The 27,430-nt window shown below is 32.2% G+C and overlaps 2 protein-coding genes and 1 pseudogene across 2 annotated transcripts; 2 read left to right on the forward strand and 1 right to left on the reverse strand.

Moving 5' to 3' along the window:
* The first annotated feature begins 7,549 nt into the window (after nt 1-7,549).
* Nucleotides 7,550-10,346, forward strand: LOC108482204 (protein trichome birefringence-like 41). The gene is made up of 5 exons (XM_017785320.2): nt 7,550-7,863; nt 8,690-8,861; nt 8,979-9,163; nt 9,694-9,852; nt 9,963-10,346. Exons 1-5 carry the CDS (start codon nt 7,592-7,594, stop codon nt 10,273-10,275), a joined length of 1,101 nt encoding a protein of 366 aa, XP_017640809.1. The 5' UTR covers nt 7,550-7,591; the 3' UTR covers nt 10,276-10,346.
* Nucleotides 10,347-15,595: 5,249 nt separating this feature from the next.
* Nucleotides 15,596-18,923, forward strand: LOC108480166 (protein trichome birefringence-like 42). Its single transcript, XM_017783062.2, has 5 exons — nt 15,596-15,942; nt 17,252-17,423; nt 17,532-17,707; nt 17,830-17,988; nt 18,072-18,923. The coding sequence occupies exons 1-5, from the start codon at nt 15,635-15,637 to the stop codon at nt 18,370-18,372; spliced, it is 1,116 nt and encodes a 371-aa protein (XP_017638551.2). The 5' UTR covers nt 15,596-15,634; the 3' UTR covers nt 18,373-18,923.
* LOC108480167 (50S ribosomal protein L13, chloroplastic-like) lies at nt 18,685-27,080 on the reverse strand (annotated as a pseudogene).
* Nucleotides 27,081-27,430: the final 350 nt, after the last annotated feature.

Below are 27,430 nucleotides of genomic sequence, written 5' to 3' on the forward strand. Positions count from 1 at the left end.
AAACAAGAAATAGAAACCCAGTACAATAGGGCACGATTCCCCGAATTTTCAAATATCAAACATTGCCTTGTTTCAGAATTTAGAAAAACACAAGTGAAATTCTAAAGGAATATTCGATTATTTTGAATAAACGGGAAATCGAAACCTAGCACGATAGGGCACGATTCCCCGAATTTTCAAGCATCAAATATTGCCTTCGTTTTAAGGAATTTTCAAACGAACAATTGTAAAGCCAGTTTAAAACGCATTAATTTTGGTTTGAAATAAAATGGAAGAATTAATCTTGAAGAGTTGGACCTTATAAAACAACATTTCGTAAACCAAAAGGAAAACAATGATCATGATACAATGCACGCATAAGACACAATACTCGATGAATGAAGATAATGTAGCCTTATATAATCAACTAATAAAATAAACAATTAAATATAACTAACCCTAAAAAACTATAACCCAATTTCAATCATGTATGGAGAATAATTGATATAACAATACTGAAGCGAAAATAATAATATAACAATACATGGCAACAAAACAAACAAAACAATACGCATAATAATATGCCATGATAATATACAAAGCCCTATATAACATAATCAATACGAGATATACAAAACAAAACGAAAATTAAAAGAACAATATGGTGTCAAACAAAATAAAAAGAAAATAATGATAAACACGTAATATATAACACATGAATTAATAGAAAAAAACTAGAGATACATATGGAATCATTTAAGACATATGTTATAGAGTGAATATTTTTAAATCGAATAATATACGAAGTGTTTAAGAATATTGGTTTAAAATTGACAACTTACATACAATAAGGAGAATTCAAAAATATGCAAAGATAATAAAAGTATATAATAATTTTAAGAACATATCAGATTTACAAGTTATATATATATGTAAATAAATTTAGAATAAAAGGAATATGCATACAAGATTAAATTAGTTTTATCATAAGTTATATAATAGACTTAGAAACATACTTATATATACAAAGAAAACTATAGGTATAAAATACATGGGTTTAGTAATGTATATAGATTCAATATATATACCAATGTTTATGTATACGTATAATAATAATTTAAATAATGTATAAAACATGTGATTTCCTTTTAATCAACAAATATATATATTAAAATATGTGAAAAAAATAGTTATATGTATGAATAATATAGTGCTAATAATATACACGAATAAAGTTAATTTTATTTTAAGGTATATATATATATATGTATAATAATGCATAAAACATTTACATAAAATAGTATACAAAATGTGAAATTACAGTTACTAAATCTACAATGAATAAATAAACAAATGATGCAAATGATACAATTAATACCAATAAATAAACACGAATAAAAAAACTGTAAAAATGAATCTAAATAAAACTTAATTGAAATCAAATTAAAATAAAAAGGATAATTTACAAATAAAATAAATTGCTGGGATTAAAATAGGGACCCATGCGAATGCGCGAGTAACCAAGAAGGACCAAATGGGTAATAAACCCGTCCACCCAAAACGCACTGTTCGATCAAGGACCAAAATGAAACAATAATGAAATTTCAGGGGTGAAATTAAAAAGAAAAGAAAGGGAAATGGGACCACATTGAAACCGGCCTCAAAAGTGGAGGGACTGAGGGCGCAAATAAACCCCTAGTCTAAAAACACGCGGATCCTAGGCGGGTTAAGGTCGAGTCTCGGGTCTAAGTTGCTAAACGACGCCGTTTTGAGGCCACTGGAACGACCCTAAACGACGCCGTTTTATGCGTTCTATAAAACCAAAATTTTTTTTGATGGAGCTCATTTCAGTTGTGATTTAAACAAAAAAAAAAAGAGTTTGGGGGTTTCTCTCTGGGCCTTTGTTTCCGGCGATCGGACCACCATCCGTCTGTCGCCGATGACCACCTCGCACAGTGGCCGGAGGTAAGAAACTAGTCCCCTTTAATCTCCTCACTTCCCTCGTCCCAAATCTGAGTTTAGAACAACAAGAAAACTCCAGAAAATCGAAAAAAAACCAAAGGAACTTTTCGGTTCTGATTTCCCCAATTTGAAGAAAGGTGAGAAGAATCCCTTTTATTTTTTAAAATATGTATATACATGGGCACTATATCTGGAATAAACTTACGAAAGGAAAGGAAAAGTCACCTTTTTTTTTTAAATTTCTTTGCTTTTGATTGCTATCTATCCGTGTAGAAAATACATTGTCTGTTTGAGGCTCTTTTATAGCCAAATACAATAACTTTAGTATACTATTTGCTACTGTTTTTGCTTTGCTTTCTGCTTCTTTGGTTTCTTTTTTTATTTCTGTTTTGCAGGCCTAGGGGGTCAACGGCGGTGGCAGAGGAGTTGATGGTGTCAGAGGAGCGGCGGCAGAGGGTGGTTGAAGACCTAGGTGCGGCGCACCTAGGGTTAGGGAGATTAGGTTTTTTCTAAAAGTGTTTAACACTTTGGGCCATCGGACCTTCAATTTGTTTTTGGGCTGTAATTTTAATTGGGCTTTTTTGTTTTGTTTGTTTTTTGTCTAATTTGGGCTTGTTGGGTTTGGGTGTGAATTGGGTGTATTGGGCTTTTGAGGCCCGGGCAGAATCGGGATTGTACAATGCTCAATTGATTACCCTGCTATCAACTAGCATTTGGATAGAGTTACATCTTTGTTTGGCAGCCACCATTATATGGAAAATTGTATTTGATCATCACCCTCTTATAAACATTTAATTCTAGATTTTTGCTTATAAAAATTCTCATCAACTCTTAACAATTCGAGAAGCTCTTGACCAAGATTTCTTCCTAGTTCTGCTATTTTTGTATTATTAGGATTAAACAACATAGCAAGCTATGCATTGTACACTTCTAATCTCTTATTTTAGATTTTTTCTGAAATATTGCTAATATGCATTGAGTTGGATTGTTTCAATGCCATGTCGAGACTTTTAAGTTTAGCATGCAACAAGGCCATTGGGTTACCAGCAGCAGGGATTCTGCAAGAGTTTGAGATGTTACAAAAAAATGCATCGTGTTTAGTCCAAAAGTTAAAAAAACTTGAATGACTTTGAAGGGGACTTACTAGGCACATCTATCCTTACTATAGCAGAGGTAATGGTCCGACACTTCAGGAGCTATAAACTCTGCTATGAAGTTGCTGGAATAGCTAAACCATAAATGGTTAATCAACATTCTATCCAGCTTATTATACAGTGTGTGGTTACTCCAAGTGAAGAAGGAACCACTGTAAGGATGATCTAAAACTCCAATCTCCAGTATACAATCCCTGTATTCTGTCATATCTCTAGTTACAACTTGTGATGTGTTAGAACTTTCATATGGATTGGCAATGACATTAAAATCATCACCAAGGAGCCAAGGAGAATCTACATGAGAATAATGAAAATCACGTAGATGAGACTATAGTCTTGTTCTCTCTCCCACTATTGCTCCCATATCTAATTAATAAGATGAAATGTTGATTTCCATATGCAATTGTACAGCTAAAACTTTGATCAGTATCTGCCACAAAACTCAAGTTCACTGGAGACTTCCAAAGAACCCATATCCTTCCATTTTGAGCATGAGAATAGTTGTTTAGAATATTCCAATCACCAAAATTATTATTCAATATGTGTTGCATGTTGTCCTACTTAACTCTAGTTGCCTTTCCCTTTTTGTAGTAACTCTATCCATCTAAAGCAGACAACCCAGAGCACTTGCTATGTAGCTTAAGCCATCTTTTGTAAACAACTCAAGTGGCACATTACTCGGATAAATCCACACAGGAGTTTAACGATGTTGAATTCTAATGATGGGAGGCTTGGCTTCCACTTCCTCACAATGAGAGATTTGTTCTGTATATGTCGAGCACCTATTTCCAAAACTCTAGTACAATCAGCTTCAAAGGAAATTTGTGCAATGAATAGATTTGATCCAGCAAACTTCACCTCAATAATGCCACCCCCCAAAAAAAAAAAAAAAGCATTCCTACTAATCACTGAAATTGCCCAAGATTAGATATTTTCCCAATGAATTGCGCAACCTGTGCATTTTGCAATTGTTGAACCCCTGCTTCAAATACCTCGAACTCTATTTTTAATTAATTTTTTAACCAAATTGATGTCGGATTAACTCATGACACCAACTCAATTAAACATTTATATATAATAGATAAATCAAAATTTAGTATAATTTTAATACTTTATCCCAATTTTTAAAAAAGGATTTAATGTATATTAATAATGATTAAAAGGTTCCATATATCTAGGATCGTTTTTAATGGGCATAGTATGGTTCCCTTACTTCGTATTGGATTAATAATTTGTTTGTTCCAAATTATAAAGTGAAAATTTGAATGTTAAAGTAGGCTCCATATTCTTATTCATTTTCTACATTTGAAATTTAGTATCATTACTTTTACTTTTACCCTTTATTTTTTCATTTTAAAAATGGCATAATGATTTATTTGACTCTACAATTTTATAAAAAATCATTTTAATCCTTCATTTAATTTTTCACCTTGTTTTAGTCCTTAAACTTGCACTTTTTATCAAATCACCCCCAAAGTAAATGAAAATTTTAACCTTTTTAACTTCGTTGATGTTGCATCCATGCAGATTGCCACTTGGATGACACATCGGCATTTAATTGATTTTTTAAATTTAAAAATTCAAAAAATTATAAAACTATTTTAAAATTAAAATCATTAAAATTATAAAAATTGTAAATATTATAAAAAATTATTTTAATATTATTTAAATTTAAAAATTAATTAAATGTTGACGTGCCATTTACGTCTATGCTGTTGGAAAATGTGTCTGTATTGTAGTAAACATGTAATTATTTTCTATGTATTTGAACGATAAATAAATAAATAAAGTTAATTTCACATTTCACTGTTACATCTTTTGTGCTTCTATCTACCATGTTTTGCATACATGACAAAATTGTGGCAATCAAATATTAGTAATTGATTGTCTAAGTTCAAACTTATGATAAGCGATATTATAAGAACGTTTACATCGCGAGAAAGATAATTTACTTTAATAGATAAAACAAAGTGAGTATTTAATTCAAATACTTAAAGAGATTATTAAGTCGTCTACAATTCCAATTTGGGATATAACTAGTCTTTGCTATCAGAGAAGCTGACTCTATAGATAAAAACATAGATGTACTCATTGGAAAAATGATACATTGGACTGAACCCAATTTAAATTAATTTTGAATTCATTTGTAAATTAATTCACTTATAACATTCATGGTGTGATTTATCTAAATCCTAAGTTAGTCACTGGCCATGCATATATAACTCATGGTGCTTTGATATAAGTGGAGGCTTATGCTCTAAAGATGATCGAGTCATATATACTTCATGGTGCTTTGATATAAGTGGAGGCTTATGCTCTAAAGATGATCGAGTCCATAGTCAGTGTATTGGGTACATGACTTGTGTATGGCATGACTTTACTAGCAAAAATGAAATTCATAGCTCGATTAAAGAGTTAATGATATCCTCTCATTGATATTGTGTGAATTGATAAATATGAAATGTGGTCACCGATTGCTAGCTCTCGAACGAGTAATTTATCAAAATCATTTGTTAACAGGAATCATATTAATCATTAAAAAGATACAATGGTGACAATGAGATAAAATAGGATTGCATTGAGTGAACAGATTTAACTTAAATGAATTAAGGATATCATATGGGGTTAACACACATATGACGAGATTATTTGACAAAGTAATTGGATGAATTGCTTTAGTGGAGGGTATGCATTAAGGAGTTTTCAATCATGATACTTCTTGTGGACTGACTCCATAATTTAAGTAAATTTTAAATTATCAGAACAATGCTTCCAAACATAATTGCAATTACTAGAGTCTAATTGTATATGTTTGATTGGTCCCTCCGCTAAATAAAAGTTCGATCAGACTGCATTTGAATCAGAAGAAAATTTTACGACTTCGGAAATAATTTAATTTAGTCAATTTATTTGATGTGGAATTAAATTGGGTGTTCGTGAGAAACTGAGAATTGTTCAAATAGAGAATTCGATTGAAGAATTTTCATAAAAAATAATTTTGGAAAATCTCAGTGATTTTTGGGAAAATTAATTTTGATAAGTAAAATTAAAATAATCAAACTAATTAAAAATAAATGTGATATTTTTAGAAATTAATTTTCAAATCAGACAATTGGCTCAATGGGTAATTGAACTTGAATATTGGACTTGAGATTGAAAATTGAAACGAAGAACCAAAAACCTAGACCGAGACCCAAAATTGGTCGAACCGGGTGTCGACAGTCTAACAAGTGGAAAAACCGAGATCAAGACCCAAAATTGGTAGAACCGGGTGCCGACAATCCAACCGAACTAGACAGATCGAACAGTCATTTGCCCGAACCTAACCAGCTCGGGGTATTGTGAGGATGTTGCCCTGCGATGACATCATTGGGCACGGCGGTGTCGGCGACTGCGATAGCAACATTCCAGTGATTGGTGACAGCGATACTTCGATGATTGAGTAGTGGAAGAATCACATTCTTATTGGGACTCTATCAGATAATTTGATTTCATATTAACTATTCCAAAAATAATATTATTTTAATAAATTTAATATGAAATTTAATTTAATATTTATCTTGATAGTATTTTATTAATTTAATATTAAAGTAATTATCTTAGTATTAAATTTTATTTATTGTATTAATTTAATAGATTTAATATTAAATTTAATCTAGTATTTATCTTGATAAGTATTATATTAATTTTATATTGAAGGGATTAATTTTGATCATAATTAAACTCTCTAAATTCTCCCGTATAAAGAGAGGCATCAGTCATTGTTTTTATTGTAGAGAGAAAATTATTTGAAGAAATTATTTCAAAAGATTGTTAGAGATATTTTTCTTATTTATAACTTGGTTCAGAAAGTTTAGAAAAATTATGAAATTACTCCACTGGTAATTTTGTGAAAACTTTCTAATTCGAAGCGAGCTCACATTTGATAGACGTGAGTTTAAGGATAGTTTGAGAATAGCGAAGAAAACTACTAAGTCAACTGTTCATCCTAAATTAATTGGAAAGGTACAATTTTAATTAAGTATTTATTACTTTATAATTTTAAGTATAATTGCTACCACTATTAAAATTTTTGGCTTAAATTAATTGATAAACTATTGTGAAATTTAAAAAAAAACACACAGTGGTAGTATTGTAAAAAATAAATTGAAATGACGGTATAATTTTTTCTCTTAAAACACACATTTGAATTTGTGATATGGTAAAATATTTTTTTATTATATAATTAGATATCTTGAATTAATTAATGTTGGCTTTTTAACTAGGTTAAGCTGAGTTGACAAAGAGTCCATTTAATAATGCATTAAATATCCTTTCTGTAACGAATTCAGCCTAAAATGGTTTATATCTCTAAAATTAAACCCCCAAAGGAAAGAAATCCAGACAGAAAACGGAAGTAATTTTATTTACAGCCCTTTACAGACACTACCAAAGGAGTATATATATTTAACTCTTTGTGTTGCAGCACCCTTACTGCTTTTTGTCTCTAAAAGAGTATGGGGTACCGCCATGGATATCAAGTGAGCTTCTGCAGTATTGCTTTTGCATTGATTTTTCTGGTTTCATGGCTCGACCAAGTTGAGTTATCTGAAGTGGATGGCGGCTGTGATTTTTTCAAAGGGAGTTGGATAGAAGATGATACTTACCCTCTTTACAACACTTCCAATTGTCCCTTTATCTCTAAAGGGTTTGATTGTCAAGCTAATGGACGACCTGATCAATTCTACCTCCATTATAAATGGAAGCCTACTGCTTGTTCATTGCCAAGGTACTTTTTTTTTAATTCCCTACTTTTACTTTTATTACCTTGTTATTTTTGCTTAATTTGGGATATCTTTTAGTTATCTTTTTTGGAAAACTAAATAATAAACGACGAAATTTCTTAAGATGAGTTAGCAGCATCGGTATGACAAAATATATACCAACAAGAAAATGACGAATCATAAACAAAACGACAGGTTTTTGCTAGGTATCCAAAGAAAGATTTATATATATATATATATATATATTACATATAGGAATGTATGGGGACGGATTATTGATGCCAGATTCTCCACTTTTATGAAAATAATAATAATTATTATATTTGTTAAGTTATGAACAGTTGTTCTATTTCTTGACTATAAGTATAAAAATTTATTTCAACAATTAATTTTTATTTTAATAAAAATAGTTGGTTTTAGAAAAAATCGTATACTATGTTTGGAGTATTATTTTTCATTATGTTTTAATATATGAATCGTATATTATGTTCTAATTTTAAGTTTAAATTCAGACTAATCATTTAAATTCAGACTAATCATTCTTTATTTTATGTCTAACCATTTTATGTTATTATGTAAATAACCAAACGAGTCATTAAGGCATTATTCTTCCCTACAATTCTTTTATTTTTGTATTTTTATCAACTAAGAAAAAATTATTACAAGGACTATATGGGATATTTTCCTAAGCAATGTATGAGATTCAAAAATAGTAAATACTAAACATAATGGAAATTTTTGGGAAAAAACCCATAATGGGTATTTCCTATTAAATAAATAAATATTTATTTATTTATTTTATTATAACATTGCTGCTGAATGATAATGCAGATTTAATGGTGAGGATTTCTTGAGGAAGATGAAAGGGAAAAAAGTTTTGTTTATTGGGGACTCAATAAGCTTGAATATGTGGCAATCACTGTTATGCATGGTTCATGCATCTGTGCCCCTATCCAAATACACTTTAATGAGCAAAGGCAACCATTCTACTTTTGCTTTACCGGTGAGTTCCACTATTGTTTAATTAATAAATAATTTTTAATATATAAACATTATTTTAGCAGTTTAACGAGAGTTATAATTAAAATAAAAATAATGGATATATATCTATATATTGCAGGAGTATGAAATATCGTTGGAGTATTCCCGCAATGTGTATCTTGTTGATCTCGTGAAAGAAAAGATAGGCACTGTATTAAAGTTGGATTCAATTGAAAATGGAGATTATTCATGGAAAGGTTACGATGTCCTCATTTTCAATACATGGCATTGGTGGCTTCATACAACCAAAGGACAAAATCAACCGTAAGTATCATTTTCTTTTAGGTAAAACTATTATAAATTTCATTACATTAGGTGTCATATTATATTTTGTATTTTTTACTCAAAAAATGGATAAATTAATTCATAAACGTCAACATGAGATATACATTGCACATGTCACTGTCTGATTATTTCATCAATCATGCTAATTTTAACAATACAAATAAAGAAATTTTTAACAAAAATGACTAATTTGCTCTTTAATCTAACATATGAGGACTAATTTGCCTCTTTTTTTTAATAGAGAGGACAAAATATAATTTGACTCTAATATAGAGGCTCGTGATACTTTTGCCTTTCTTTTATCATTTTCCAAAATTTAATTATGTTTTGTCTCTCCTTCCATTTTTAACATGTTTATAATGAGCATCTATATTAGTACTATCTAGGAAAGTGCTCTCCCCCTTGGGCCAATTTCAAAACATGTTTTAAAGTGATATTTTAGATAAATTTTGACTCATTAAAATCGATTATTTTTTTCCAATTTTTATGGGTATGGTGTGTTGAAACAGATGGGATTTCATTGAATGGAGCGGAAAGATATTGAAGGATATGGATAGATTGGAAGCTTTCAAAGTGGGACTAACTACTTGGTCCAAATGGGTTGATTCCAATGTTGACCGTCGCACGACACAAGTCTTTTTTCAAGGCATCTCTCCAACCCATTACGAGTAAGCACTTTAACTAAGGTCACTTCACCTGAAGTTCAGTCAACATAGTGATTCAATATTTCGATGAATCACTTCTAATTAACATAATATTGGTGGTGAATTTGTGACAGTGGCAGGCAATGGAATGGTTCAATTTCAGCAACCTGTAAAGGCGAGACAACACCATTAAATGGAACAACGTATCCAGGAGGATTGCCACCAGCAGTGGACGTAGTGAAGCAAGTGTTGAAAAACATGTCGAAGGGGGTTACTTTGCTGGATATAACAACGCTTTCGTTGCTGAGGAAAGATGGGCATCCTTCTGTTTATTCCAGAAAAGAGGGAAACGATTGTAGCCACTGGTGTCTTGCTGGAGTTCCTGATTCTTGGAATGAAATACTGTATGCATTGCTTACAAATGCCCAGGGAGGGACGTTGGTGTAATTAATCTTTCATTGTTTTATAAATTGCTTTTTTAGCTAATAAATTTGTTGTAAAAGGAAATTTAACATTCACACAGCCAATTTTCTCCCATTCTACTGTTGCATATGTCAAAACCTGGGTACCACCCGGACAACACAAGTTAAAAGATTTTATCAAACACTTAAATGATATGGATCTAAATTTTGTTACCCTCATCTTGCAACGAGACTTGTATGTTTGAAATCGAATATTTTACTCAAACCAAGTCCAAAAAATAACATGCGTAGAGAATCAAATTTGGGACCAGCAGCGCACACAGAACATTGATTAGAGCTTTTATTAATCCAATTATATAGAATTACCAGTTTTTAATCCAATAATACAAATAATATCATATATTACCAATCTAATATACTTTTTCGCCAAAATAGTACAATTATATTTTTTCAAATAAAAGAGAAATCGGCCTATTGAGTCTTAACTTTGCTGGCTAATGCAAGAAAACGTAGGGTCAAATGTACTGAATTGTATTTTTTTCTCTTATTTAATAGTTGGGATAAATTATAGATAATTTTAGGTATTGTATAAAAAATAAAAATACTAGCATGGCTAAAGCGCGGAGAGCTAGTGATAAATTGAATGACTTTTGGATGATGAGTGCTCACACAAACATGGTAAGTGCTCTCTCAATCTCATAAATAAGACAATAACAAGCTTTTACTTAAATAGATGTTTAATGGCTTGCTAAAGTGCAATCAATATGTTCACTATCTTCTCAAAAATAGCCTTCTATGTAGCCTTCAATATACAATAAAGTGGTAAAGATCTTCTCAATATGAACTTTTGAGTGGTAAATAAATCTATTTTTATAAGGAATCTCAAAAGAGTCATTCATTGACTTTAAGTTCTTTAAAGTTACTATCATTTTAACTAACGCAAGTAAGTCACACTAGGACTCTTAAAAATCAACATTACTTGATCTAATCTCTTCTCCAATTATAATTTTTAGATTTGTTACCCAAAGTCCATAAAAAGATATAAGCAAATAATCAACATTCATTAGTTAAACATACTAATAAATCAAATAAATTATAATATCCTACTGATGATGTACCTAAAAATTATAACTGACATTAAGGAGATTCAATTTTAGGTAAGTCCCATTAATAAACAAAAAGACTTACTTAGGTAAACCATTAGGAATTAATGGATAAATGGTTTACAAAGAAACAAAAATGGTAAAAAACCATTAAGGTAAAGAGTCATAGAGCTTGATAGCTTGCTTGGGTGTACCTATACATGCATTGAATACCTCCCCGAATATTCCAAAACATGGGAGAAATATCGGGAGAGTTCATTTTTGGTGGATGATAGGACATTACGACCAAGTTCGTCCATGAGGGGAAATGTACAATTGATTACAAGTTGTTTTTAACATGTCTAAGATGTTTGTAGAATTACATGTTGGTAATAATGTTATCTAGAGTTGTCAACTATCTTCTTTTAAAGAAACAAAATTTTCAAGAATTGAATCTAGTCATCCCCATTCTTTTCTTTTTGATGTGCCTTCTTGCTTTTTCTCATTCTAAAAAATCATCTTGAATCACAGATTTTTATTCATATGTATTCATAAGTAAAATGTTTCATTTAATTAAATAAAAAGCATTACTATTGTTGTCATGTGTTTCAAAATATTAAAATGTTATTGATAACTCCACCAACATTGCTTTTATCCATGTCTAATGTTGCTTATTACATATAAAATGCTAATAAACAGACTACACCCCATGAGCCAATGACCAACCCAATCACGGAAGACACCCCCGGTCGAAGCAGCGCAGCTTGTAATATTCACAGCCCCATCACAATTCACCTTAGTACAACCCTCAAGCGGTGGTACCCAACCAACCTCAACTAACCGCTGACCCCCCGAGCTCGATCTCCAAAACCTGTAGCCATAATACTCTTAGCCCATGATAAACTCCTTCATAACATCACATATACAGCCTCGACCAATAGCAAAAACACACTGGTTCCGCTGCTTCCAGAGACGCCACAAGACAACACCGAACAACACAGTCCAGTTAACCCCCGCCGCCAACATGTCCCAGGGGTACACAAGTTTCGAACAATCAAGTCCACCTAAGAAAGCGAAAAGAAATCCCGAGTCACCTGACACAACAAAATTCTATGTCACGACAAAACAGCAACGAAACAATCTCTTAAAACGTGAATAATAGTACATTTACAGCAGTTTGGGTCATCAGCCATGCCACGCGTCACTCATTTAGCATTCGTTAGCAACGTCCCCTTCACCACCAACCATAGAAAATGCCGCAACTGTTGCAGTCCCTGCAACAACCATACCACCTTCCGAATAGGACTTCTCGGATCCCATAAGTATCGAGTCAACTACTTATACTTCTCAGCTACTGCATCAAAAGAACGAGGCTACATAATACTACGCTTTTATGGGTAAATCTAATTGTTTCTCCATTTTCACACAATTTTTTTAATTAATGTTTCACTCTTGGAGTGCATTAGATACACATACTCATATCTGAAATAATCATCAATAAAAATTACATAATACTCATAACTACTTATTGCATTGATGTTCATGAGGCCACATACGTCAGTATGTACAAATTCTAGAGGTTTCAAGGCCCTCATTCCTTTTTCATTAAAAAATATCACTTAGTCATCTTACTTTCCAAGTAAGATTCCAATTGTAGAAAATCAACATCCTTAAGCAAATTTAATGTGTTATCTTTCATAAGTCTAGTGATTTTTTCTTGATTAATATGACCAAGTCTCAAATGTCAAAGGTACACCTCATTAAATTGAGAAATTGTAGGTTTTTTATTTGAAATTTTAGTTTCAAGCAGTGCGTATATCATTGGTTTGACAAAATAGAGATTATTTGACATACATCTATTACAAATAAATTTATGATTTATAAATATTGCAATAGTATTATTAAAAGTCACGATCAAGCTGCTTTTAAATAAACATTTAATGTAATTAAATTTCTTTTGAAACTTGATACATAAAAAACGTCTTTTAAATAATTTTTCGAAAATTACCAAAATAAATATGTAGTTCTCTCATCTCTTCATATATATCACACTTGTCTCATTTCCGATATGCAACGATAAGTTCTTATCTATAAAATTTTTCATTGCCTCAAACCCTTGAAGAGAAACACACATAATTAGCATCTCCAAAATTAATGACCTAATGGTTTATTGAATCTTCCACTAAGTAAACTGCTATCATATTAAAGAGTTTCATACATTTTTCCTTAGTGACTAGGTAATCGTTTCCCTCTTTACAAATTGACTTGAAGTGTCATTTTTTATAGGAGTTCCATACATTTTCCCTTAGTGACTAGGTAATCATTTCACTCTTTGCAGCTTAACTTGAAGTGCCATTTCTTACTACAGAAAAGATGAATGTTAATTTAAAATTATGTTTTTTAAAAAAATATTTTTATTTTATTTTTAACTCTGCGAATCAACAAATAAAAATTATTTTATAACAAAATTTTATCTTTCCTACTAAATGCACTAAAAGAAAATATTTTAATATTTTTATTTTTCTATTCATATTTCTAATTTTTGTTCACTCTATCAAATAAAACCTTCACTTTTTTTTTCTAAAATAAGAACTTCAAATAAGATGGGTGATAAGTATTTGGGAAAGTATTATTTTTAATATATACTTTTTAATTTTATGTTCTTGAAAATTTTAATTAAATATTTCCTTAAAGTTGCAAATGCGTATTATTTCATATATAAATTCCAACAAGTAGTTTTATTTCTCATTTTCATTATTTCCATGACATATTTATATCGAATTAAAATTTGATAATCCTAGAAATTTCCAAAATAGATGTCCCCATGGTCTGTCCGCCACGTGTCTAATGGGAAGAACATTAATATGTTTAGTTGCTTTTTAACTTTTTGTATATTTAAAAGATTAGTTTTATACTAGGAATAATATAAATTTTAGCCCTAAAGTTAAAAATTAGATTCACTTTAGTATCTATATTTTCTTTGGTCTCTAGACTTAAAATTAAGTTTGATGATATGACACTATGAGATTGTGTCATATCATCACTTGAAAATTTAAATTTTATATAAATTTTCAGGTGATGATGTACTACAATATCAAAATATCACATTCAATATTTAAATAACTAAATTAGTGGTTGAAGAGGTTAGACTATCGATTTCTTATTCAAACAGTCCAATCAGTTTAATTGATAGATCAACAATAATTAAATAAATAATTAAAAATCATAAAAGTTTTATTAAACCATTTCAACATGTTCAACTATCGATTTTCAGTCCGCTTTTTGATTTTTACTAATTTTAAGAAATTTTTGAGTCAATTAATTCAATCCCTGTGTTAGTGCTGTTATATTGATCAATATTCGATTTGTCTGATTTGGTAATATTCCAATAACATTGATCACATCATCAAATCTTGACAAAATTTAATTATCAAGTTTAAGGACCAAAGTGAAAAAAAAAATAAAAATACAAAATAGACCCAATTACTAAGTTAAAAGACCATAAATTATATTATCCCTAGCATGGAAATATATATTAAATAAGATTTTTTTTTTAGAAAAAATAGGAATATAAACTTTTCGCAATCAGTAACAGCTGCATGTGGAGCTGCACATGGGTTTAGATTTCAACAATTAAAAAAAACTGTTTATTAGTTAGATTTAGAAGACTAATTATAATTAATTGAGTTTTAAGTGAATTAACATCGGAAGGGGTTATGAGTAGTTCTAAGTATTATATAAAAATATATATTTAAATATTTAAATAATTATTTTCTATTAATATTTATATATTTGAATAATTTAATAGTAATATAAATAAATTTTAATTAATTAAGACCCATTCTTAGATAAATGAAGACATAACCCTTAAACTTCTAATTAATTAAACTGAAAGTCTATTATTAGTTGATAACAATAATAAGTTTAATCAAATAATTAATGAAATTACAGTACTTAGTAAAGGTATAAATTAATTAAAAAGAAATAAACAAATAATTATATGGTCAAACAGCTTCGATTCTGGCAATTTTCAACCAACCATCTTGTGTCATTTATGAATGAATTAATTAATTAACAAACAGTCCAAACTCTTGAAATTTAGATTTGATGTAAGTAACCTAAACTAATGCTGAAAAATTTATGCCCTTATCTGGCTGCCAGACAATACAAATAAAAACAAAGCGATTCTGTTACCTTATTTAAACCTTGAAATTAAAGCACCCTTTTTTTTAGAAAAACAATTTATCTTATATAAATGCAGAACCTTATGTGGCTATAGTACCTTCATTTGCTTATGCTTTCATGGCTGCTTTGCTTGGTTTTTTAGGTTACTACCATTGCCTTGCTGCTGTTTTACTTTCTTTAGCTATAGTTTTAGTTCACGGAGATATTCACAGTAGCTTTAACATGGGGTATGAAGTGAAGAGAAATGAAGTGAAAAGCTGTGATTTTTTTCAAGGAAGTTGGGTTTTTGATGATTCTTTTAACCCTCTTTATGATTCTTCGAGTTGTCCCTTAGTCGGCGGTGGCTTCGATTGCCAAAAAAATGGCAGACCTGATCGGAATTACCTCAAGTATAGATGGCAACCTAATGACTGTGCACTCCCCAGGTAAAGTTATGTTATTCCTTTCCATTTTTTTCTCTCATTGTTTTTTTTTTTCTGAAATACAATCTGGGGTATATGCAAATGTCGATTGAATCTATTTTTTTTCTCATCATTAACGTTAAGGGACGATTATTTTTAATTCTTTGAATTTTTTTTTATTTTCATGAAATTAAGGATATCAATAAGATTATACCAAGCATGATTTAGCTATTACTCTCTCTAAAAAAATTAATTATTACTGTTTGCGTCAATTTTGATTTTGGTCCCTCTACTTTGTTTAGATTTATGTTTTAGTCCATTTGCTTTTGATGTGGTATAGTGTGTTCGTTTGTTTTTATAATGTCATCATCATTAACTATTACAATTAAAATATTGATATGAATTTTATCTTCAAAATATTTCATTCAAAATAGTTAACAGTGCTAACTGTTTGGATTAAGTAATGGTATTAAAAAAATAGAATGATTAAATTATATCAAATTCAAGGGTTAGTTAGAAATTTTGGGGGCAAAATTAAATTGTATATTTTACAATAGTAGAAATGTAATTTCACTATTCTAATATATATATCTTTATAAAATTTTAAAGGATTAAATTAAATTTTTATAAATTTTAAAGAGGCCTAAATTAAAAATTTTCCATTTGAGTATAATGGCATTACATCCCCAATTTGAGTATAATGGACTAACCAAAACCACAATTTGACCCTTTTTTCATGGGAAAGAGGGAAAATTTATGAATAAAATGGAGGGAGATCTTTGTTTGAACATGTGACGATTATATTAAGGATTGTACCAAACATTGACTTGTGCAACATAAATGGAAGGCAAAACAACACATAGATTGGTCTTCTGGTTTGGTTATTAAATGTTTTTTAAAAGTTTGTCACGTGTGAAGAAATTAAATTATGTCTATAATAAAAAATGTTGTACTAAAACAATTATTTCATTTAGGAGAGATGTATCTAAGGAAACGTCATATCAAGAAGATTGGATTTAGGGTCGTCCTATGGGGAAATTTATTTATTTATAAAAAATAGTATTTTATTTTTATTTTAAAAATTATGATTTGTTTTTACATTTAGTGTATTAATACAAGAAAAAGCTTAATTATTACTCAAGTATTCAAATAATATGTTATAACTTAAAATTAAAAAATAAGTAAATTTGTGTTTCTTCATGTGATTGGTTAAAAAATAATATGAGCTATTAGAGGGTATCTATAATCATAATATATGAAAAATAATTTAATTTCTAAATTTTGACATTTACTATCCCTAATTTGAATATATTTTGCTGAAATGTAATATTAGGTTCAATGGAATTGGTTTCCTGGAGAAATATAAGAACAAGAAGATACTTTTTGTGGGGGATTCATTAAGTAACGATATGTGGAGATCACTCATTTGCATGCTACATTCTGCAATCCCAAACCCAAACTACACATTTGCTTCAAGAGGCCTGCTCTCTACATTTTCATTGCCGGTATTGTTTCCCAATTTTATTTTACTTGCCCAAAATATGTACCAGTTGATTCTTGTCTGCTTATAGATATAAAGTTTGCAATTTTTTTTAATTTAAAAAACATTGCAGGACTATGGGGTATCAGTTAACTGGCTGAAAAATGGGTTCCTGGTGGATATGGCTTATGAAAAAATTGGTAAAGTTTTGAAGCTTGATTCAATCAGTACTGGGCATTTGTGGCTTGGAGCTGATGTCTTGATCTTCAATAGCTACCATTGGTGGACTCACTCCGGACGTTTTCAATCGTACTTTCTTTTTCCTAAACCAAACACACCCAATTGTCACCTCTAATATCTTCGAATGGTAGAAATCGTAAAAGTAGAAAAAATAATAATTTGTATTTGGAGTAACATTGGTATTGTTGCAGATGGGACTACTTCCAGTATGGAAACAAGACAGTGAAAGAGATGGATCACATGGAAGCATACAAGATTGCAATGACAACATGGGCAAATTGGGTTGATACCAACATTGATCCTTCAAAGACTAGAGTCTTCTTCCAAGGAGTTGCTGCTGTTCATTTCAAGTAAACTTCTTAAACTTCTCATCCCCCTCAAGTATTTGCCATGACTTCAACTCAATTTTCATTCACTTTGCTTTGGTTTGCAGTGCCAAGGAATGGGGTGAACCAAGCGATAAAGGTTGCATTAAACAAACGGAACCATTGAAAGGGTCAACATATCCAGGGCCTCCTGTGCCCGGGGAAGCTATTCTAAAGACTGTTTTGAGTAAAATGACTAAGCCTGCCTATCTACTTGACATTACTTTGCTGACACAGTTAAGAAAAGACGGTCATCCTTCAATCTACGCCGGTGCTGGCCCCAAGCTCATCGATTGCAGCCATTGGTGTCTTGCTGGTGTGCCTGATACTTGGAATCAACTATTATATGCAGCTTTGGTTCAAAGCTAAGTTATTCTTTTCCTTATAGTGTGGGGAGAAAATTTACCAACTAACTAACAACCACGTTGGTTGTTTCTTATGGTAAGGGAATCAAGTTTTAGTTACAATAAAAAGAAATCTTTCTTTTTTCTGAATATCTAAGAAAAAATAATCAGCTTCTGCGACACCTGCAACCAGTCTGGTTGCTAGCTACCAGTCAGATGAGCTAGTCATAACCTAGCTTCATCGTCACAGATGCCAAAAGGAGCTATTGCAACCAGGATTTAGTCACCAGTAAAAACTAATGAAGTTTTATCCCAATTTAGATTATAATCATTAAAATTAAAAGAAATAAATGATGAATTATTTGATTAATGAATCAAACAAACTTGGTTCAATCCCAAGGAACTACAGATATGATTTAAATTACATGCTACCGAAACTGAAACATACATCATAAACAACAATCAGAGTTTAGCATCCAACTTCAGCTCAAGAAAGGTAAAGATTCATTTCAAATACCTCAACAATCAAAATATAAACAAGTGCAGCATGCTGTCATGGAGAGCCAAAGAAAGAAGCTCATACCCGGAGGACCAAAAACATGAGTAAATGGCAAGCAGGATGTGAAGCATTGCCTGCGCACTCTCAAGCCAGACCCTGCTTTATATTTTGATTATCTCTGCTTCTGAACCCTCTTGTCCCGTATTGGCAGCTCAATAGGCTTCTGAGCATCGTGTGGATGGTCTGGACCCTTGTAAACCTTTAGGTGGTTAAACAATGCTCTACCAAGCTGAGGAAGGCAAATATTAGGGTTGGGTTAGGCAATAATTAATGTTGAGCATCATGCACGCAGTATACAAAAGAAACAGCATATTGTTTCCTGGAGTAAACTTCTGGAACAGATTGGAACCAATGGATTCAATGTAAAAGCCAATACAAGTCATTGTAATTATTGGCTTGAATTAGATTTATTCACTTTTATAAACCTTAACAAATGCACTCTAGTAAGAATTATCATGATTGTATTCACAAACTGAGGTTGCTTAGCTGATGTCAAATTGTTTACCATATCCTATCTTCATTTCAAAGGTTGGCACATGGAACTTTGCACATTACATAGACCATTAACAGAGTTCCTCAGATTTCAGGGTTAATATTCTTTCAGCACTTGTACATTTTAGACTCCTCCATCATCCATGACTGTAACGGGCCTTTTTGCTGTCTTTATTACAAATGTAAAGCTATTTGTAGAGTACCAAAATCACCAAGTTCAAGGTAGTGGGCATAGAAAGCCCACAGTAAGTTTTTTTTCTCATTAGTGATGACACCTAGTCAGTGAAAACATGATGCCAGAAGGCCAGTCATATTTGGAAAATTCCTAGTAAGTTTAAACTGCATGAAAAGCTTAGCAGTAGAATGAGAGTCAGACATGCAAAGAAACCAGGTACACAATGATACAAATAGATAAATTCCAAAGGGTTATGAGGATTTATTATCCCTTTAATAAGTGAGCTAAATTTGTTAGAATTAAGTGACCCAAATTCTTATTTAAATAAAATACGATGAAAAATAAAATAAAAGTAAAATCCATATAGAACTAGACTTCTTTTATTTTATTTTAGAATAAGGTTTTTAAACCTTATTAAACTCCATCTATTTTATATTGATTAGGATAAAGTGTTTCAATCCTACTAGAATATGGCTTTGCAAGCCTATAAATAGACATAGTCTATTCCTCTTGTATTTGAGTAAAAATTTTTCGACATAGTAAATTTTCTTCTCCTCTGCCCGTGGTTTTTTTCCCGAAAGGGTTTCCACGTAAAATTTATGTGTTCTTTATTTTTATTTATTTTATTCTATTTTATTTTTCACAAATTGGTATCAGAGCTTCCGGGTTATTCATCTCGATCACGGTAATGGCGTCTTTGAAGTATGAAATTCATTGTTGGATCGCAACACCGATTTGCGTTGTGGCAAATTAAGATGCAAGCGCTTCTTGCAGATGGATCTAGAGGATGCCCTGCTAGGGATAGATAAGATGCCTTCGACATTAACAGATGAAGAGAAGAAGCGTAAGGATCGAAAGGCATTAACACAATTACATCTGCATTTGTCCAACGAAATTTTGCAGGATGTGATGAAAGAGAAAACTGCCACTGCATTATGAAAGAGGCTAGAACAAATATGTATGTCGAAAACTCTAACAAGCAAGTTGCATATGAAGCGGCGTCTTTATGCTCATCGTTTGGAGGAAGGTGCGTCATACACGAACACTTAACAAAGTGTTTAAAGAAATTCTCTCAAACTTGGAGGCCATGGAGGTTCAAGATGATAAGGAAGATCTAGGGTTGATTCTACTTTGTTCGTTGCCCGCCTTATTCAACCTTTAGAGACACGATTTTATATAGCCATGAGTCTCTCACAGTTGATGAGGTTTATGATTCTTTAACCTCGTATGATAAGATGAAGCATCTTGTGGTTAAACCCAACTCTCGGGAGAGGGTCTCATTGTTCGTGGGAGACAAGACCGGAATGTTGATGATGATCGTGGTAGAACACAGGAACGGAATCCTCGTGGTAAATCTAAGGGTAGATCGAAATCTTCAAACAGAGGTAAAACTTGCAACTTCTGCAAGAAGAAAGGGCACATTAAATCTGAGTGCTATAAGCTACAAAATAAGATTAAAAGGGAGGTCATGAATCAAAAGGAAAACAACCGGAAAAATTCGGTGAAGTGATGTTGTAGAAGACTACAAATGATGGTGAACTTCTAGTTGCTTCATCAATGATTCTAAAGTAAGCGAGGTGGATACTTGATTCAGTTGCACCTTCCACATGAGTCCCAATCGGGATTGGTTTACAACTTATGAAACAAGATCTCAAGGTGTTGTTTTGATGGGAAATAATGCTTCATGTAAAATCGCAGGTGTTGGAACAATTAAAGTTAAGATGTTTGATGGAGTTGTCAGAACACTTAGTGACGTGCGGCATGTTCCAGAATTGAAAAGAAATTTAATTTCGTTGAGTACTCTTGATTCAAAAGTGCATGATACACAAATGAAAGTGGGGTTTTAAAGATTTCCAAAGGGTCCTTGTTGTGATGAAAGGGCAAAGAAAGATTGCCAAGTTATATGTTTTACTGTGGTTCTCATCATTCTCGGTGATGCAATTGCCGCTTCCTCTTCCTTGTCAGATGATGATATTACTAAACTTTGGCATATGCGCCTAGGGCATATGAGTGAGAATGGCATGGCAGAATTAAGCAAAAGAGGACTTCTTAATGGGCAAGGAATTTGCAAACTGAATTTCTGTGAGCACTGTGTTTTGGGAAGCAAAAGAGAGTTCGATTCACTAGAGGAATCCATAACACGAAGGAAACGTTGGAGTATATCCATTCGATCTGTGGGGCCCAGAGTGCCTTCGAGAGGTGGAGCTAATTATATGCTAACCTTTATTGATGATTTTCCGAAAAGTTTGGGCGTTCTTCCGAAGCGAAGCGATGTGTTTTCCACATTTAAGTCTTGGAAAATTATGATTGAAAAAGACGGAAAACAGATAAAATACCTCCGCATGCACAATGGCTTAGAGTTCTGCTCGATGAGTTTAATAGATTGTGCAAGTCGGAGGGATCATGAGACACTTGACGTTCGTCATACTCCACAAAGAAAGCGGCGTTGCGAACGAATGAACAGAACGATCATGGAGAAGGTTCGATGTATGTTGTCAAATGCCAACTTACCAAGTCATTTTGGGCGTATGACCTCTCATCGCATGTTTTTGATCAACCGATTTCCATCCGTTGCCATTGAGAAAAGACTCCACAAGAGGTATGGTCCGTAATCCCGCTAATTATTCGATTTAAAGATTTTTGGGTGTCCGCGTATGCTCATGTTGATAATGGAAAATTGGAACCGAGATCCATTAAATGCGTTTTCTTGGTTATAAAGTTGGTGTAAAGGCTATAAGTTATGGTGTCCTGAAAATAGAAAAGTTGTGATTAGCGAGAGATGTTGTTTTTGATGAAACCGCTATGCTACCTAACTTATCTCTTAAAGACTCTTCCAATAAAGAAAACCAAAAGGGTGGAGCATCGATTAATACGAATCAACTCCTCAAGCCAAGACAAAATTGAGAATAGAGTTGCTTCTTCACCGCAATACTCTATCGCTAAAAACAGGACAAGAAGAGAAATTAAACCTCCAAAGAAGTATGCCGAGGTTGATCTAGTTGCTTATGCTTTAAATGTGGTGAAGATATAGATGCGAATCAAGAGCCATTTAATTATTCTGAGGCGATTAGTGTGAAGACTCGAAAAGTGGATGTTTGCTATGCAAGAGGAGATGGAATCACTCCACAAAAAAGAACATGGGATCTTGTAAAACTTCCTAAAGGTTAAAAGGTCATTCGTTGTAAATGGGTGTTTAAAAAGAAAGAAGGACTCAGGAGTTGAAGAACCCGGATATAAAGCAAGGCTTGTTGCAAAGGGTTACATCAAATTCCGAGTGGACTTCACAGATGTGTTCTCTCCAGGTTGTTAAGCATAGTTCGATTCGAGCTTTGCTTGGTATTGTTGCCATGCATGATTTGGAGCTTGAGCGGTTAGATGTAAAACGCATTTTGCATGGAGAACTTGAGGAAGATATTTACATGCAACAACCGGAGGATTTTATAGTCTCGAAAAAGAGGACTATGTTTGCTTGTGAAAAAGTCCCTTTACTGGTTTGAAACAGATCACCAAGACAAGGGTACAAGAGGTTTGATTCCTTTATGACTTCTCATGATTTCAAAAGAAGTAGTTTTAACAGTTGTGTCTACTTTAAGAAAAACAAGAATGGTTCTTTTGTGTATCTACTTCTTTATGTTGATGACATGTTGATAGCAAAAAAAGATAAAGAGAGATAAGAAAGGTTAAAGCCCAACTAAGTGAAGAATTTGAGATGAAAGATTTAAGACCAAAGAAAGAAGATACTTGGTATGGAGATTCTCGAGATAGAAAAGCAAGTAAATTGTACCTAAGTCGGAAGGGTACATTGAGAAAGTTCTTTGCGGAGTTCAATATGCAGAGTGCTAAGCTGTTAGTACTCCTTTAGCGACCCATTTCAGACTTTCATCGGCCTTATCTCCTCAATCGATAATGAGATTGAGCACATGTCACATGTTCCATACTCTAGTGCGAGAGGATCTCTCATGTATGCTATGGTTTGTTCACGTCCGATTTATCATATGCGATCGGTGCAGGTTAGCGAGATACATGGCGAATCTGGTAAAGAACACCGGAAAGCGCTTCGGTGGATTTTAAGATACTTACGAGGCACTACTAATGTTTGCTTACAGCTTGGAAGAACTAAAGATGGAGTTATAGGGTATGTTGATGCTTGATTTTCTTTGGAGACCTTGATAGAAGAAGATCTCTCACAGAGTTACGTCTTTACAATCGGAGGTTGTGCAATTAGTTGGAAAGCCACTTTGCAAACTACAATCGCTTTGTCTACCAACGTCGAGTACATGGCGATTCTTGAGGCTTGTAAAGAAGCTATTTGGTTAAAGGACTATTTAGTGAACTCAATGAAGACCTTCAAATCAAACATATTTTGTGACAATCAGTGCCATCTTTCTTACAAAAATCAAATGTTTCATGAGAGAACAAAACACATTGATATTCGGTATCATTTTGTTCGTGATATTATTGCTCGTGGTGATATTGTTGTGAGCAAAATTAGCACTCATGAAAATCCTGCAGATATGATGACTAAGTCACTTCCTATAACCAAGTTTGAGCATTGCTTAGACTTGGTTGGTGTTCATTGTTGAAGTTAAACCCTTAAGGGGTTTTTGGAATAGGTGAAGAACTTGTTTATTGAAAGTTCGCGATGAAGAACTTGTTCATTGAGAATTTGTGTCAAGGTGAAGATTGTTAGAATTAAGTGACCCAAATTCTTATTTAAATAAAATACGATGGAAAATAAAATAAAAGTAAAATCCATATAGAACTAGACTTCTTTTATTTTATTTTAGAATAAGGTTTTAAACCTTATTAAACTCCATCTATTTTATATTGATTAGGATAAGGTGTTTCAATCCTACTAGAATATGGCTTTGCAAGCCTATAAATAGACATAGTCTATTCCTCTTGTATTTGAGTAAAAATTTTTCGACATAGTGAATTTTCTTCTCCTCTGCCCGTGATTTTTTTCCCGAAAGGGTTTCCACGTAAAATTTATGTGTTCTTTATTTTTATTTATTTTATTCTATTTTATTTTTCACAAAATTATTGATATAAGGGATGGAAAAAATTATATCCATATACCAATTCATATTTAAAGTTATATCTTCCAGATTCTTTGTTTTCTCTAAAGTTCTTGTGTCCTACACCTCTGTCTAACATATTCGAACATGGACATGGAGATATAGCCTTCCAAATATATGGAAAATACTTAGAAAAGGTTGAGCATAACTAGCACATACCTATATCGATCTGAAACCAAGTCGATAACATAGATCTACCTATTATTAGTCTTTAGTTTGAAACCAATGAACTTACCCTTCCTTTAGGAAGCATACCACTAACAGCATGCTCAATAATTCTTTCAGAATTCTCTGCAGCTGATTGAATGTTTCCACTTTCATGCCACCGGTCTTCTGAATGCCTCTGTAGAGCTTTTGTGTCCTTTTCTTTCCGAGATCTGAAACTTTTTCAGCATTTACCTATTGAGTCAAAGTAGACCAAAAATTTTAGGATTTATAAAACATAAAATAAACATATTGTAAGAAACCGAAAGTAATATCAAAGCTCCCTCCCTAAATTGCCAAATTACAATAAGGTGAATTATGATCCTTGAAGCAACCATATCTTTTTCGAATATATAGGCAACAGATCCATACCAATAGCTACTGTGTTTCTAGAAGAGAAAATTTGTTCATACAATAAAACTGTAAAATTATATCACTCAATCCAACTCTGTTACACTTTCTAGGGTCTGACAATAAGGCACACAATTTTTTAAGAAAGGAACTTCCAAAGAAACAATTAAAACAAGCACTTTTTATATTAGTATTCTTGTAAAAGAAATTGCTCAGACAAGTAGTTTATCATGATGAAAAACAATGCCATCATACTATTATCAAGATATACAGAAATAAGCGCTCAATCAACCGTATAGAAGCACTTCAAATTTCATGTCTTCAAATTTCTAGTATAAAGAATTTCCCATGATGTAAAGCATTTCATAACAGTTGAGAGATTGGTAAGACTAGAAGCAAACTCGACACAATATGAAACAACCATAGAAAAGGAAAAAGAAATGACACACAACATCATATAACTCCAAAACCTATGAGCTTACACACAGATTTGCTTGAGTTCTGTTTCAATCAACTACTTATATGTAGACACAAAGAACATCAAAAGCCCCGATCAAGATCCATAGACTTGCACTACTAATAGCAAATGCAGTCAACCAAAAAAAGCGTTAATTTTGCACAATAGAACAGATTATAACCCAAAGAATGCGAGCAATTGTAACATGTAAATTTCAGAGCAGCCAACAGTTTCTCCATAGTCCAACCTCTTTTCAAGTTTCAACACCAAACTAACAACAAACAACATAAATGAGTTCTTATAAAGAAAACAGCTCCTAAATTTAGTCTTAACAAGACACCTAATGACCACAAAAACCACATACCACTATCACAAAGGCTCCCATATCCACACTAGGAGTATAAGTGGCCAAATTCTTTCCACGAATATGCACGGAAATTGTTGACGCCAGTCTTCCCAGAATTTTATCCGTAGCATCAACAACATACCATGTTTTTTCTGTATTTATGTGATCTTTAGCTTTGGGATACCATGTGTTGTTCCAAATGTCCTGCAAACAGAAAGAACATGACCCGAAATAAGTAATCAGTCATACTGAAAAGCAGAAACTAATCAAAACACAGCGAGAAGCAGATAGCATATGATAAAAGATTCTGAACGTGAACGTAAACCTGCAATAATAATTGTGGGAAAAAAAAGTAGGAAAGTAATGTACACCATTAGAACAGAAATTCCCAATATATATTATCTGAAACTAATAATTTTCACTTAACAGAAATTAGAAACACCTAATTTTAGAATCCCGAGATGAATCTAATGGCTAAAGTTTCCAAGCAGAAGCAGAAACCTCTACCAAGTCTTGTTCAAGGTTCAAACCCACAAAAATCCAAAATTTTCAGATAAAATTAATAACTTAAACAGACACAATTACATTAACCTATCTTCCATTCAAAACCCAGAAAAAGCTTTTACAAAGGAAGAAGAAAATAAAAGGGAGAGAAAAAGAGAGAGTCTTTACAGGGCCATCAGCCTCGGATTCTTCGAACATCCAACGTTGGTTTTCAGGGACAAGAGGGAGGTCCTGACAACAAACCCGGAAATCTCGTTTAGAGAAAGACAGTGTTGTTGGCCGAACAGAGCCAGGTTTGGACAATGCTGCTACAGGGAAGAACCCAAGAAATGAGCTTTGGTTACTGGGAATAGTCTTTTTCAAAGAACCAAAAGAAGTTCTCTCTGAAGAAGAGAAAATGGTTGAGGTTGAAGCACAAAGAATAGCCATTTTCTTTAGTTTCACCTACTGCTTCACCGTTGCTGCTTCTATGAACTACTCAAGACATCGGATAAGATGGGCTTCTTTCGTTTTACATTCACTTTTTCCCAGCACAGTGACACCACACTTTACAGTTGACAGTAAATCGGTTCCCCTCGCTACCAAGCTTAGACCAGAGTTGGATTGGTTTGGGCCTACAGTTTTGAAAGAAAAACCCAAAACCTTCCCGTTAGAAATAAACACCATATGCGACTGTGCTAATGGATCGGGTTGAGATTAGGTTAAATTTAAATATAATATTAATATGTTTTTAAATATATATTATTTTAAAATAATATTTTATGTGTTATAAATTAAAAATATAAAAAACATAGTATAATATATAATAGAAAATTAGAAAAAAGAATGATTTGAGTCCAATTTGAGTTTTTAATGTAGTTTAACTCATATTTTAAATAAATTTATTTTTAAAATTTATTTTTAAATCTAATATTTTT

This window comes from Gossypium arboreum, chromosome 1, assembly GCF_025698485.1.
Source record: "Gossypium arboreum isolate Shixiya-1 chromosome 1, ASM2569848v2, whole genome shotgun sequence".
Lineage (NCBI taxonomy): Eukaryota > Viridiplantae > Streptophyta > Magnoliopsida > Malvales > Malvaceae > Gossypium > Gossypium arboreum.

Bases quoted from the DNA above. Each gene is read 5' to 3' on its own strand.
- LOC108482204 (XM_017785320.2), top strand. From the start codon at position 7,592: ATGGGGTACCGCCATGGATATCAAGTGAGCTTCTGCAGTATTGCTTTT. The intron at 7,864-8,689 runs GTACTTTTTTTT...ATGATAATGCAG, and splicing joins ACTGCTTGTTCATTGCCAAG to ATTTAATGGTGAGGATTTCT. The intron at 8,862-8,978 runs GTGAGTTCCACT...TATATATTGCAG, and splicing joins ATTCTACTTTTGCTTTACCG to GAGTATGAAATATCGTTGGA.
- LOC108480166 (XM_017783062.2), top strand. From the start codon at position 15,635: ATGGCTGCTTTGCTTGGTTTTTTAGGTTACTACCATTGCCTTGCTGCT. The intron at 17,708-17,829 runs GTACTTTCTTTT...GTATTGTTGCAG, and splicing joins CACTCCGGACGTTTTCAATC to ATGGGACTACTTCCAGTATG. The intron at 17,989-18,071 runs GTAAACTTCTTA...TTTGGTTTGCAG, and splicing joins GTTGCTGCTGTTCATTTCAA to TGCCAAGGAATGGGGTGAAC.